Source organism: Micropterus dolomieu, linkage group LG07 (assembly GCF_021292245.1).
Source record: "Micropterus dolomieu isolate WLL.071019.BEF.003 ecotype Adirondacks linkage group LG07, ASM2129224v1, whole genome shotgun sequence".
Lineage (NCBI taxonomy): Eukaryota > Metazoa > Chordata > Actinopteri > Centrarchiformes > Centrarchidae > Micropterus > Micropterus dolomieu.
The window spans coordinates 25,304,261-25,318,181 of record NC_060156.1 but is presented as its reverse complement, the minus strand read 5'-3'; the positions used below and the strand labels follow the sequence as shown (position 1 = coordinate 25,318,181).

At 40.8% G+C, this 13,921-nt stretch overlaps 1 protein-coding gene across 1 annotated transcript in view; it reads left to right on the top strand.

Annotated features, from left to right (window-relative positions):
- itgb5 (integrin, beta 5) overlaps positions 1-13,674 on the top strand; it is an 81,918-nt gene extending 68,244 nt beyond the window's left edge. Inside the window, exons 12-16 of the mRNA XM_046053701.1 lie at positions 4,196-4,418; positions 5,925-6,025; positions 9,598-9,717; positions 11,170-11,336; positions 11,562-13,674. Of these exons, the coding sequence (XP_045909657.1) occupies positions 4,196-4,418; positions 5,925-6,025; positions 9,598-9,717; positions 11,170-11,336; positions 11,562-11,657 (707 nt within the window). The 3' untranslated portion in view covers positions 11,658-13,674. The remainder of the gene's footprint in view (positions 1-4,195; positions 4,419-5,924; positions 6,026-9,597; positions 9,718-11,169; positions 11,337-11,561) is intronic.
- The last annotated feature ends 247 nt before the right edge of the window (positions 13,675-13,921 follow it).

The window sequence follows — 13,921 nt, the reverse complement described above, 5'->3', positions numbered from 1 at the left end:
CCATCTACACCAGGGTCGAGAAGCCGTCATTGAACAGGGGAGGGGGTCTACGCCACCACTTATCCCCCACTTACAATGCTGTCCTTTCATCACTTCCCAGGAAACTCAACAAAGGGAAACTTTTGGCCTCAGGTGAAGATACCAACGATGGTCGTTCAGTCTTGGCCACCGGTAGTCCTAACGACTGTCGTCACAGCAACCAGGAACACTAACGAACCAGCGGTATCGATGACCCGGGATAACGACCCCACTGAGGTTAAATAGCTGAGTTTCCCTGCCAGTCAGTCAGAACTGAAGAAGTCCTTTGGATGAGGGACGAAACGCCTTCCAGTATCTTCAACCAAGTCCAGTTGCCCTTGACTTTAACCTTCGTTGGAAAACTTACTGTCTCAGTTTGATTTGTCTTTTGTTTTCCCTTGGCTGCATGTGCAGGCTGACTTAATGTCTATAGAAACAGCATGGAAAAGCCGCAAGCAAAAGAGGATGGTCACAGCTCTGAAAGATCTGAACACGTTGCATATCTCCTCCTCTGGCACAGCTGTGTTTATCATGAGCAGTTTTTAATCTCACTGCTGAGCAGTGAATCAGAGTGGCCTGACGGTACAGCCAAGAAGAAATGGAACGACTTATTAGCGCAATAACAAAAAGGAATGGAAGAATAAAGAGCTTGTGCACTTGATCCAAACATCTGTTTTAAGGCATGGTGATGGTCTTGTGTATTGTTGAGTGCTGGTATTCTCTTCTGTAAGGATTCCAGTTCCTTTCAAGAGAGTGTGGTGAGCCAAACGCTATTAGTATCTAGTTCACTAGGAAGGACCACACAATCAACAGGTACGATTAAATTAATTATTGATGATCGAAACAGAAAGATGTTCGAGGCTTGGAGTTTCTGAATAGACATTCGAAAGCGTTGTGGGGAAGCTTCGATAGGGAAATCCACCATAGCACCCGGGCACGATGGACACCCTTATAACCCTGGGTGGGGGGAAGGGATGCAGAATGCGAGAGCGAAGAAGAGGAGCTGGGACATGTTGATACAATTGATATACAAGATTTGACAAGATTTTCATGATGTTTTGCTTTTGGGGGAAAGGGCAACAAATTGTAAATACATATAATATCTTTGTAACGTTTTTATTACTACATTTTTAGCAGTTACCAAACTTATTATCTGACTATCTGGCCAATGTTTGTTCCATGTTCACTCTCCTGTCTCACTGTTTTGGTCACCACCAAGTACTATCTGGCTCTTGAGCAGCAAAATACGTGCTATTTATCAGAGCTTTTTTTTTGCTGAAAACAGCTTTCTACTGCTTCTGAACAAAACAACACTGATGAGAGCACTGACAGTGAACCAAAACTGTAAAGTTGTGGGCAAAAGACAAAAACAATGAGCAGAAAGATGCTAAATCGCTCTGTAGATCTAAGGTGAACTGCAGAGTTGGGTGATAATTAGTTGTCTGTCACTTCTGTCGTCACTATTTTCATTTTACACATTGTTCATATAAAAATATTTTAAATATTAATGCATATTTACAGTTGCAGAAAACAGCAGAGGAGAACACCATGCAATTCCTCCTCAAACTTCTGGGCTGTGAAACAGTATCCACAGACGTGCGTAAACTCTCATACAAATATAATGAGCAGAGGGGAGTGGAGGTAGACTGCTCGACAGAACTTGTTGAACAAATCGCCACTGCACTTGCACTTATCCTCCCCAAACTCTCACAAAAAACAACAACCCACTTGTCGCCCTGTGTGAATCCCAGAGCAGCAGTGATGTCATTTAAGGACACACCGTGACTCAGCCACATGCCACTCGCCATGCCAGCCCCCACTGACCGAGGTGTGGGAGTGGTGCTTCAGACTCAAAACATAAAACCTATAAATTTATATCAGTTTCAGTTTTTCCACAAGTTCTGCAGCTTATCCTGAATAATTAAGAGTCAAGACGGGTTCATAAAAAAATAGAGAATTTAATGCTTGTGAGTCTACACAGTGTGTTGCACAACCCTGACCACTTGGTTGATGGTAAGACGGACTGTTTCCTCTGCATTTCGAGAAGTCTGTAACCACTTTGAGGATCTGATTAATCATGCGCTTTCTTCCTTCCTCGCTGTGTCTAAAGTTGAGTGGCAACATAATCTGATTGTTCCTTTACTGTCATGAGTGCATGTTGGACAGAAGGATCAGCCACTCCTAGACAGTCATTCCATGTGTTAGTGACCTATTTTCTCCTCAGTCTTCACTCCTCCGTTAGATCATAATTCAGTTTTTTCACTTGAACTGGAAAACTCTTAAACATACTGTATAATAATTTTTCTCTGATGATGGTGACTCCAAATCTCTGAAACATATGACTGGCCTGTTTGACTGCCTGTTTTGTCCAGCCAATAGTCCAAAACCCAAAAGTATTAGGTTTACCATCACATAACACGAACAAAAGCAGCAAATAATAACTTAACTGATAACTTTCTGCACTAATTGATTTGATAAATTGACTAGTTGTTGATGTTCGGTCTCTTCAGATATGTCGAGGAACATTCCTACAACACTGTGTGGTTTTCACAAGTTACTGAGGAGTTCCAGTCTCCATAATTTAGTGACATGCTGGTTTTTACAACAGCTCAGATCCAGTTGGGAATTCTGTTTGAACAGTTTGCTAATACAGGATCATCACCAGCCACCTTTTGAGGATCTCACGCTTAGCAGCTGCCTTTCTATATCTGACACACCACAGTACTGATGTTTTTTCCCGCTATTGTTCTGCATATTCCTTCTGATACAGACCATAAAATTTTAGATTTGATCCGCCTGCTGCCACCTCCTTTCTGTCCACGCCTTATCCATCCAGATAGCAGCTTAATGAATGTGTTCTTTGTGGAGGGTCTTGGCACAAGCAGTGTGAAATAACCTTGTCAAGAAATGCTTCCCTGATTACAGCTGCTGTCCTCCCTCCACCAAGGATTCCTCCTGACGTAGAGGGAGTGCAGTCACTCAGATGACTGAGACAAATCGGAGTTTCAACAAGACCCAATGGGACACAGCTTTCTCCCCAAGGCTTGCCTCCTGATTTATTTCAGTGCAGATAAGAAGTTAATGAGTGTGGTACAAAAGGGGCTCAGTGCTGGTAGTAGCTGTGGATTAGGTCAGTGCTGTAAAGCTCCAGCTGCTTTAGTTGTTCAATGTTGCAAAGGAAGGTCAAGTTGTTCTCTGCGGAAGAAGAAAGCTCGACTCTTGTCTGTGTCCACCTCATGTCACACTTTAGCATGATTATTGACTTCAGTTGATCACAGCTCAGTAGATAAACTGATACAGAGGATATTGACATACGTTTAGGATATGAAATATCTAGAGACTGGCACGTTTGTCATACACTATATGACCAAAGGTATCTGGACACCCTTGTCCTCTTTTTGTATTTTATGTCTGGGGCTGTTTTTCTTGTTGAGGCTAGGCTCCTAAGCCCCTGTAAATATACATTTTAATGCTACAGCATATAATGATATGTTTAGACAGTTGTGTGCTACTGTATTTGTGGGTGTCTCTTTTTGATAACACGCCTGTGCACAAAACCAGGTCCATAAAGAAATTATTTTCCCATTTTGATGTGGAAGAACCTGACTGGCCTACACTGGACTGCAATGATTAGTCGATTAATCAATTATTTGTCAACTATTAAATTAATCAGCAACTATATATCTTTTCTTTTTTTTTTGTTTTAAAGGGAAAAGGTCCAAATTCTCTGATTTCAGCTTCTCAAATGTGAATATTTTCCGGGTTTTCTGTGACAGTAAACTGAGTATATTTGTGTTGTGGATAAAAGAAGATATTTGGCATCACATCTTGGGCTTTGGGAAACACTGATCGACATTTATCATAATTTTCTGGACCTAACAACTAATTGATGAAGCAAGAAACTAATCAACAGGTTAATCAATAATGACAGTAATGGTTTGTTGCAGCCCTGCCGGTGTTATCACATGATGTGTTTGTAATTTTCTTTATCGTGTGTTCACAAAGTGTGAATATACTTCTATATATATTTACAAGTTTCCAATTTTATTCAAACATTTGTGGATGGTATTGCATAAAAATACAGTCTGAGATCTGCCTTGTTTAAACTGTGGTGTCTATTATAACTGTCCCGCAGAGTGACCATTGCTGACTTCCTCTTTGTTTTTCTCTTGCCCAGGTCACGGAGAATGTCACTGTGGGGAGTGTAAATGCCACACTGGTTACATTGGCGACAACTGTAACTGCTCCACAGAGACGGCGTCCTGCATTTCAGACGACGGGCAGATGTGCAGCGGACGAGGCAGCTGTGTGTGCGGCCGCTGTCAGTGTACTGAGCCGGGGGCTTTTGGAGATACCTGTGAAAAATGCCCCACCTGCCCCGATGCCTGTGGTACTAAAAGGTAAAGTGTGCTGTAGGAGCACGCCACACTGTAATGAGCACTTCACACCACTGATGGAGAAACAATTGATCGGATGGGTTTATTATATGAGAGGGAAGGTGGAAAATTGAAACAAGGTGTTGCAATTTGCCCTCAGGAATCTGTGATGAGACGCAGTCAAACCACAGGTCAAACCACCAAACACATGGGAGTCCAAAACGAGAGTCAAAACCCTCACATAACTCACTCACTAATGGTCTTATCTAAGCTTTGATGAAGAAGTCATAAGAGTTGTCCAGATAACTTTCATGCCATTTGTGACCCTGACAAATGGATCTGTTGCCCAGCCATTTGAACTTGCATCACTCAGTGTGGCAGCTCAGGCTCTTTGAGGTTAGGGTTAAATGTGTCTAGTAAAGAGAATAGTATTCTGTGAGAACAAAATAACTGCTCTCAAAAGGCCTCTTTACATACACATGGCTCCAGTTTTCCAAGGCAGTGGCAATCTTTATGGAACAACCTTTTACCCTTGACCAGACTTGAGTTTACAGACAGGTCTGCTTTGTCAGCTGCGTGTGCTACGGTTGTATAACCAGTTAGATGGTATCTGAAAGATGAAATGAAGCTGAGCAGCAGCCAGACTTCTAACACTAATGGCAAGAGTTGTGCAAATTTGGATTTACTTTAGTATGCTTTGCAGGATATCTAAAAGACAGATTTAAATCATCTGTGTGTGGAGCCAGGAATTTGAAGCCAGTTATTTTGTACGTTTTTGGTCAGATGTGCTGACAGGTTTTTTGCCTCAAATCCTTTAAGATTTGATATTAGTTAGTTTTATATATTTTCTGCAGAAAACAGCAGCATACAGCCGAAGAGAGGTCCTGCATTAAAATTAGAAAAGCATTTTAAAAGTATTAGGAAGATGCAGAATGCATCAAAGCTGTTGTTGGTTTCTGACAATTTAATATTATAACCTTCACGAATGCAGGATTTATTCCAGGACTGCTGTATTAGACAATTGTTGCATTAGTCTTACCTAGGTGTACCTAATAAACTGGCAACTGAGGGCATAATATCAAAGAGGCGTCACTGTTCACAGAAGCTGGACAGCCTCTCTTTATCTCCAGTGTAAACAAAACAATGAATTTCAGGAATGCAGGTTTTAACAAACTAAATGTGTAAAAGTGACTGTTCACACTGAAATATCGGTAATTGAAATCACTGGCTGCAGTTTATTTGGTTTGTGTGCTGCATGGTTCACCTACTCTTAGTCTGTTGCTTACAGAGAAACTTACAGTGTTTTAAGCGAGTGCAGTAGGCCATTTTTCACAGCTGATGTACTGATATAGATTACAAATAACAAACAACATTAAATACCAAATTAGAAGATTGTGCAAGTCTGTGCTCTGAGTGTTTTCTAGCTCATGAGAATAGATAAAAGATGCCCTGACAAAAAAAAAAAACATTTTAGTATTGGATGTGTGTTGTACTTGGCTTTTCCATTAAACTTACTCTCCTCTGCTTCAGGGAGTGTATTGAGTGCCGGCTTTTCAACTCAGGACGGCTTGCAGACAACCAGACTTGCCAGCGCCTGTGCAAAGATGAAATCATCACCGTGGAGACCCTCAGTGAGTCAACACAAGTACACACATACAGGTGCTGGTCATATAATTAGAATATCATCAAAAAGTTGATTTATTTCAGTAATTCCATTCAGAAAGTGAAACTTGTATAATGTATACATTCATTCCACACAGACTGATCTACTGTATTTCAAGTGTTCATTCCTTTTAATTTTGATGATTATAACTGACAACTAATGAAAACCCCAAAATCAGTATCTCAGAAAATTAGAATATTGTGAAAAGGTTCAATATTGAAGACACCTGGTGCCACACTCTAATCAGCTAATTAACTCAAAACAACTGCAAAGGCCTTGAAATGGTCTCTCAGTCTAGTTCTGTAGGCTACACAATCATGGGGAAGACTGCTGACTTGACAGCTGTCCAAAAGACGACCACTGACACCTTGCACAAGGAGGGCAAGACACAAAAGGTCATTGCTAAAGAGGATTAATAGAGAGGCGAAGGGAAAGAAAAGATGTGTTAGAAAAAAGTGTACAAGCAATAGGGATAACCGCACTCTGGAGAGGATTGTGAAACAAAACCCATTCAAAAATGTGGGGGAGATTCACAAAGAGTGGACTGCAGCTGGAGTCAGTGCTTCAAGAACCACCACGCACAGACGTATGCAAGACATGGGTTTCAGCTGTCACATTCCTTGTGTCAAGCCACTCTTGAAAAAGACACAGCGTCAGAAGCGTCTCGCCTGGGCTAAAGACTAAAGGACTGGACTGCTGCTGAGTGGTCCAAAGTTATGTTCTCTGATGAAAGTAAATTTTGCATTTCCTTTGGAATCAAGGTCCCAGAGTCTGGAGGAAGAGAGGAGAGGCACAGAATCCACGTTGCTTGAAGTCCAGTGTAAAGTTTCCACAGTCAGTGATGGTTTGGGTGCCATGTCATCTGCTGGTGTTGGTCAACTGTGTTTACTGAGGTCAAAGGTCAACGGTCAACACAGCCGTCTGCCAGGAAGTTTTAGAGCACTTCATGCTTCCTGCTGCTGACCAACTTTATGAAGATGCAGATTTCATTTTCCAACAGGACTTGGCACCTGCACACAGTGCCAAAGCTACCAGTACCTGGTTTAAGGACCATGGTATCCCTGTTCTTAATTGGCCAGCAAACCGCCTGACCTTAACCCGATAAGCCAGACCCAACAATGCAGAAGAGCTGAAGGCCACTATCAGAGCAACCTGGGCTCTCATAACACCTGAGCAGTGCCACAGACTGATCGACTCCATGCCACGCCGCATTGCTGCAGTAATTCAGGCAAAAGGAGCCCCAAATAAGTATCGAGTGCTTTACATGCTCATACTTTTCATGTTCATACTTTTCAGTTGGCCAACATTTCTAAAAATCCTTTTTTTTTTATTGGTCTTCAGTAAAATTCAAATTTTCGGAGATACTGAATTTGGGATTTTCATTAGTTGTCAGTTTTAATCATCACAATTAAATGAAATAAACATTTGAAATATATCAGTCTGTGTGTAATGAATCAATATAATATCCAAATTTCACTTCACTGAATGGAATTACTGAAATAAATCAACTTTTTGATGATTTAATAATTATATGACCAGCACCTGTACATCACACTCACGCACACAGAGCAGCTGGCTGGCAGTGAAAAGTATTCACATCTGTGGCATCTGCAACACTTTCACTTTTCACATTACATACCTCTTCCACTGTCACTTTTTATTACACCCTTCATGTTATTATTGCGGGGCCCTGCCAAAATACAGTAAGTCCTCCAGTGATTTTGTAATGTGACACATTTAACACCTGTGAGGTGATGAAGTACATACAAACACTCACACAAACACGCTTAAGCACTGTTATTCCATGAATGGTCCCATTTTAAATATTTACACGCCAATAATTGAGTAATAACAAGTTGGAGTGCACTTAAAAATGGCTACATGTGTCACGAGGGAACATGTTACTGTAATTAATTAATTTTCTGTTCCCTATAAGATTTTAGCAATTACATTAGAAACTGACCCCTAGAAAATTGTTATACTTGCATTATAGAATCAGAAGGAACTTTATTGCCAAGTAGTGTTTTTATACAAAAACAGGGATGAGTCAAAAGTACACTTTTAACAGAATGCTATATTATATTGAATTAAAATCTGCATCAGTATTTGTCTTTGCTCATTGGTCCGTCGTTAGCGTCTGCATGCAACAATGCTGTTAGAGGGGGGGGGGAATAACATTTAGGAAAGGCTGGTTGCTGATAATTAGAATTAATCTGGTTATTTTTAAATTATTGCCACACATGAATGGAAAAAAATGAAGAGGCTGTTGTCAAACTATTGGTAAAAGAAGCTTGTCATATTATGAATAATGTAAGAATGCCTCAATGCTGCAGCATGCCAGTACAACCTCACAGAGCTACTAGCCTGGCAGTAGACTCTTGATAATGTACAGCTCTCTGCGGTTGTTTGAGGCTTCGCTGCTTCACATCTCTTCTTGTTTAACACCTCACGCACATCTGTGATTAAAAATAATTTACACCAGTGAGCACTGGTCAGTTGTGCATGTGGCAGGTGTCAGTCTGGGCCTCTCACAGCTCCACGGCTACCTTCACTCCACACAGCAGGAAACGACAGCCATCCACAACTGCACACCTTCATTTGGTTCAAAGACTTCAATACATTCAAGTATGGCAAACCTCTCCCGTGCTCACTTCACTACAGCGAGAATCAGTCCGCTAAACCAACATGTACCTGCTACATAGACTGTCTCTCTAATGTGTCATTTTAAAAGGTTCAGCCTAACTATAAGTGCTTCTATTTATATCTTGTTATGTCCCTCACAGCCTGGAGGAAAATAGTCGGGAGACTTTTAGGAATGTATTAATAAGTGCCCAGTAATTTATGGCACAAATTATGGGACTGTGATGCTGCATGGTGTTGCACAGAGGAGATAGAGCAGAGTGGCCGGTGTGTGTTTAGTTATGGAGACTATTATAAGACCATTCCATATTGGCCCAGCATGGCCCTGGACCACATCCGACGCGTTTCATAGCATTCCCCACTAGTTTAGCCATCTGACTGGCCTTAATGGACTCCACATGTACATTCCAGATACTTTGTGCATGAAATAGAGGAGGAGGGGCAGATGAGGGGGGTGAGTGCAGGGAGGGGTGGACCAGGGCAGCATGACCTCACCCTCCCTTGTGCGATTTTGAGTCAGTTTGGGTGATGATGATTGACTATAAACAAGGGCACCCAGAATATCAGCGTCTCAATCAAGGAATGCAAAAATTTTTTTCAGACAGTTGTGATTTCACAGCAAAGAAATTCATGTTATGTGATGATCATTCAAAAGTGCTTTCTTTTTTTCCTCAGTGTGAGATTTCTCTTCAGTTTTACCTAATCCTTTCCCCCTTTTCTCTCTTTGTTCCTGAATTGGAACATATTTCCTTGCCTTTTCTCCATCTCCTTTTGTTTTATTTAGCCCTTTTGTGGTAAAAAGTTGGATAAAGAAATTAACCGATTAACTCATCCATCATAAGATTGATACTGTTGCCAAATCCTTATCAGCCCCCCCCCCACCCCTGCTTTTTCTTTCAGAAACGGAGGACCCGGGCGCTGTGCTTTGTCTGTATAAGACAGACAACGATTGTGTCATGAAGTTCACATATTCTGAGCACGCCAGCGGACAATCCATCCTCACAGCTCTAAAAGAGCCAGGTCAGTGCTCCAAACAACAACCAATTAGGTATTCTTTCCTTTTTAATCACACTGATTTATAGGTCAGTCACCTGCTAACAACGAAGTGCCTTTTTAGATTGTATTTATGGTGCATGAATCAACAAGGATCACCCACCACAACTTTTACAAATTATTGAAGACTTTGCTTTTCGTTCTGTGAGCCTGTTACTTCATAGCATCAGACTTCTATGACTGGCTAAAACTCGTTGCACACTGGATATCTGCCTAATGTCAGCCAAGGATTCGTGTAAAAAAACAAAATGTTTAAACATTCAGATATATATAATTGGCACCAATTACATGATTCCACACACAAAACTGCATTAAAGGATAGTTCTAGTTTATTTTTGTGCTTTTTGACATTAGTCCTTTTGATCATGGTGATTTTACTCACCCTTTTGTAACTGCGCAAGTGCAGAGTGGTAGGTCCTGGACACAGACTGTGTGGGTGCTCCACCTGCTTTTTTGATTCATGTAGGTGCAGCAGAGCAAAGTGCAAAAGGGTTGGTCGAAGTGGAATGTAGGTCAGTGATTGATAAATTCACTGTGATAACAAGAGCTCAACAAAAGGAAAGACTCATCTTCAGGAAATGATGGTCTAAACATTAAACAGTTACAATGAAGATAGAAACACATCATTAAAAAATGCCCTGTCTCACATCACATCATCAAATTTAAATTTGTTACAGCATCGTAATGCGCTTCAAGATAAAACACAAAATGGGTTGTCAAAGAGGCTGTGATGCACAAGATTAATGTGGCCCTGTGATCACACGTCTCCAACATACACTCCCAGAATGCTGAGTTACAAAGGACCCGTCTGATTCTTTTTGATTTAAATAGCTCCAAATCATAACCGACAACAGACATGGTGAAGCCCCTTACAGCACTGCTTTGGGAGTGCTGTGCTGGTTTTGAAAGCGCTGCTTTGCTGATGAAATACCAGCAGAATATAGTGGGAATGTAGCCAAATGAGGTTGTGAACCTATTCTTAACTTAACCTATTAACTTAACATGCCAGCTATTACTTTTGGAGACGGCTGCAGAGATTTAATGAACTTTTCACACGGTATAAAGCAGCTGGGGACAACAGATACTTTTAATAATCACTGGTGTTAATTATAGATAAAAGCAGACTGTTCTACCAGCATTATGCCTAAACCACATTAAACATGGATTTTTGATGTCTGTTTAAACACATCTACTGATTGGAGGGTGTTCATTTGAAATAGTTTATTTATATTTTAAGGAGTATTCCATCAATGCTGCACATTTACTCCAAGTTTATGGTTTGCTCCTATTGGTACTATCACTAAAGTTGTAGGGAAGTGATGTTGCCCTAGAGAGAGCTGTAGATGACGTCTGATATGCAATTTCCACCAAAATATCATTTTGCATTACAAAGTCTAAATTTGCCTTCTCCTGTGACAGAGTGTGGTGGTGGGCCAGATGCTATGATGGTGCTGCTGGCAGTGGTCGGCAGCATCCTGCTGGTGGGTGTGGTGCTGCTGGCTGTCTGGAAGTTGGCAATCACCGTTCATGACCGGCGAGAGTTTGCACGCTTCCAGAGCGCACGCTCACGTGCCCGATATGAGATGGTAGGGATGAGTCACCTGTAAAATGTTTTTGTATAGTTTACTGTATCTACTAGCACCAAACTTTTAAAACTGATACATTTGGTTGAAAGTTAAAGACGCGCAATAATGATATCTTGACTGATAATGTTTTTAAGATTACTTTTTGGGCAGTAGTAGGGAATTGTGGCGTTCAAAGCTTATTTTTTGCCAGTGTGTAACTTGTGTTTTTGTCTTTCCCACCCTCAGGCCTCCAACCCCCTGTACAAGCAGCCTGTCTCTACACATTTTGTAGAAACAGATTTCAACATGTATGGAAAGTCGTACAACGGAGGGGTCCACTGATCCCTCAGCACAGGGCACGGCAGGACCGGTCCAACGAACAGATCCCTGAAGGACGGGGCTGAGGTGGACTGAACACACTCATCCCCCTGCACGGTTCACACCTGATGTGAGAAGTGAAAAGAGCTAGACTGTGTCTGAGGGGGGAATCTGTAGCCTTATTATCTTTTCGGAGGAGATTCAAGCCTACCACACAGACATGATGGGACTTCTTTTTTTGTGTGTTTCACTGACCGCAGCGGCAGTCGGTGGAGGAGCAATGAAGCGTGAACTCCTTGTTTAGAGAGAGTGAGAGAAAGAGAGAGTAGAGTTAGCGGTGAGTTTGTCTGCAGTTACACAAGATAAGCAAACTCTCGTGAAAACCATAACTCCAAACACATAAACACCCCACTCATTCTTTGTACAGAGCAGACAGGTCATTGGCTTATATTTGTATATTTTTATAAACACTAAAAATGCTTTTTTTCCCTCAGTATAAACTATGCACCCAACGGGACTCTGAACAATTTGAATTTCACTCTGCAACAGATAATTTCAAATTTGCAGCATCATTAAAAAGCACATATTTCTGAAGGTGGCTATGATTGTGGTACAACTAACATGTACTAAGCAATAGACTTTTTACCTTCATTTTGCACAGAAGATATTAAGAGTCAAATCTCGTAAAGAGTTGCATTTTATTTTATGGTGTGTGTGTGTGTGTGTGTGTGTGTGTGTTATTGTATGCTCCAGTTGCACTCCCTTCTCTATATTAATTCAAACATTACCAGTTTAACTATTATTATACTATTTTCATAATGGATTTATCATGCAAGACTTATTTTTGTCATTTTTTTTTTTTATAAAACACCAAATATTCTCTAGTTCCAGTCGGAGTCGGCGCCAATATTTGCTGCTTTTCCCTGCTTTATGTCTTTACAAATTCAATATTTGAATTTTGAAAATTTGGACAAAACAAGCACTCTGAAGTTGTCACCTTGGGCATTAGGAAATTGTGACAGGCATTTTTATTTTTTATGATTTTCAGACATTTTGTTGACCAAACTATCAATCAAGAAAATAAATGGTAGATGAATCTGTAATGAAAATATATATTTTTTAAGTTTTAATAAGTTTTTGGACAACAATGTCTCTGTGGCACAGAGGAACAAGAGATATGAGGCTTTAGATACACAGAATATACTTGTTGGTAGCATGAATTCATTGTTGGTTTTTGTCTTTTCGTTGAATTAGTTGACAATAAGAAAAATATGAAATACCAGCAGCCTCTGAAACCTTAACAACACCTCAGAATCGGAAACGACTCCACTCATATAAGCATTCTTATATGATGATAAAATTGACTTGTTACATTCATGATCATTGGCGATGAGTAGATCACCACTAATTTGGAATACTAACACATGCAGTACTTTGAGTAAAATGTGGATTTGGGTATACACTATGACTGGCTGCTACTTTATAAAGTCCCTACGATGCTGTGTCCACCCTGCCTGTGCCGGGAGTGGGTGGAAACCTCAAAGGATAGTGTCCCAGAGTCATAAATCCACCATCACTGTTCCCACAGGAAGAGGCGGTGTCTGAGCTGTCACAGGGGAATCTGACAGTGAGAAATGCTAGATGGCTGAAGGGTGCTCCGTGGCCTTTTTTATTTTTTTGGTCTTACAGTAAAAGTAGCAGGGATTTGGAGTTTGGATGTGTGTGAGTGTGTTTGAGTGAAAAGAGTTTATGTAAATAATAATAACACATGGGTATGTATGCACATACAGTGCCAAAAGAAAATGTTCTCATTTGTGGAGTTTTGACTTGGCTTGGCTGTGTGTCTCGGCACAGTTTACTAAAAACCCATGCACCCACACCTTTTTCAGCACAAAATACATAAATCTGTAGTATAAAGTTGTTCCTGTACAGTTGTGAACATTTTCACATGGATGAACTGTCCACAAAAGGACTCACCCCACTACATGTTTATGTAATACTGCGCACAGAGCAAGAAACAATAAATTTGCTTTTGTCAGAAGCCAGTGAGTCTGTTGTGTTTGGGTCAATCGTACATTACATACTTACAACGGCGTTGGAAGGAGTGGCATAAATCTGAGATCTAATTTCAAACATCGCACATAACTCTGCATGTGTGTATGTGTATGCACACTTCAAAGTTTAGTAAAACATCTGTTTGGACCACTAACCATGTATTTACATGTCTGATGTGTGATCACACAGACAGGGAGGCTGGTCTTATGTGTCGTCTTACGCTGTAATTTACA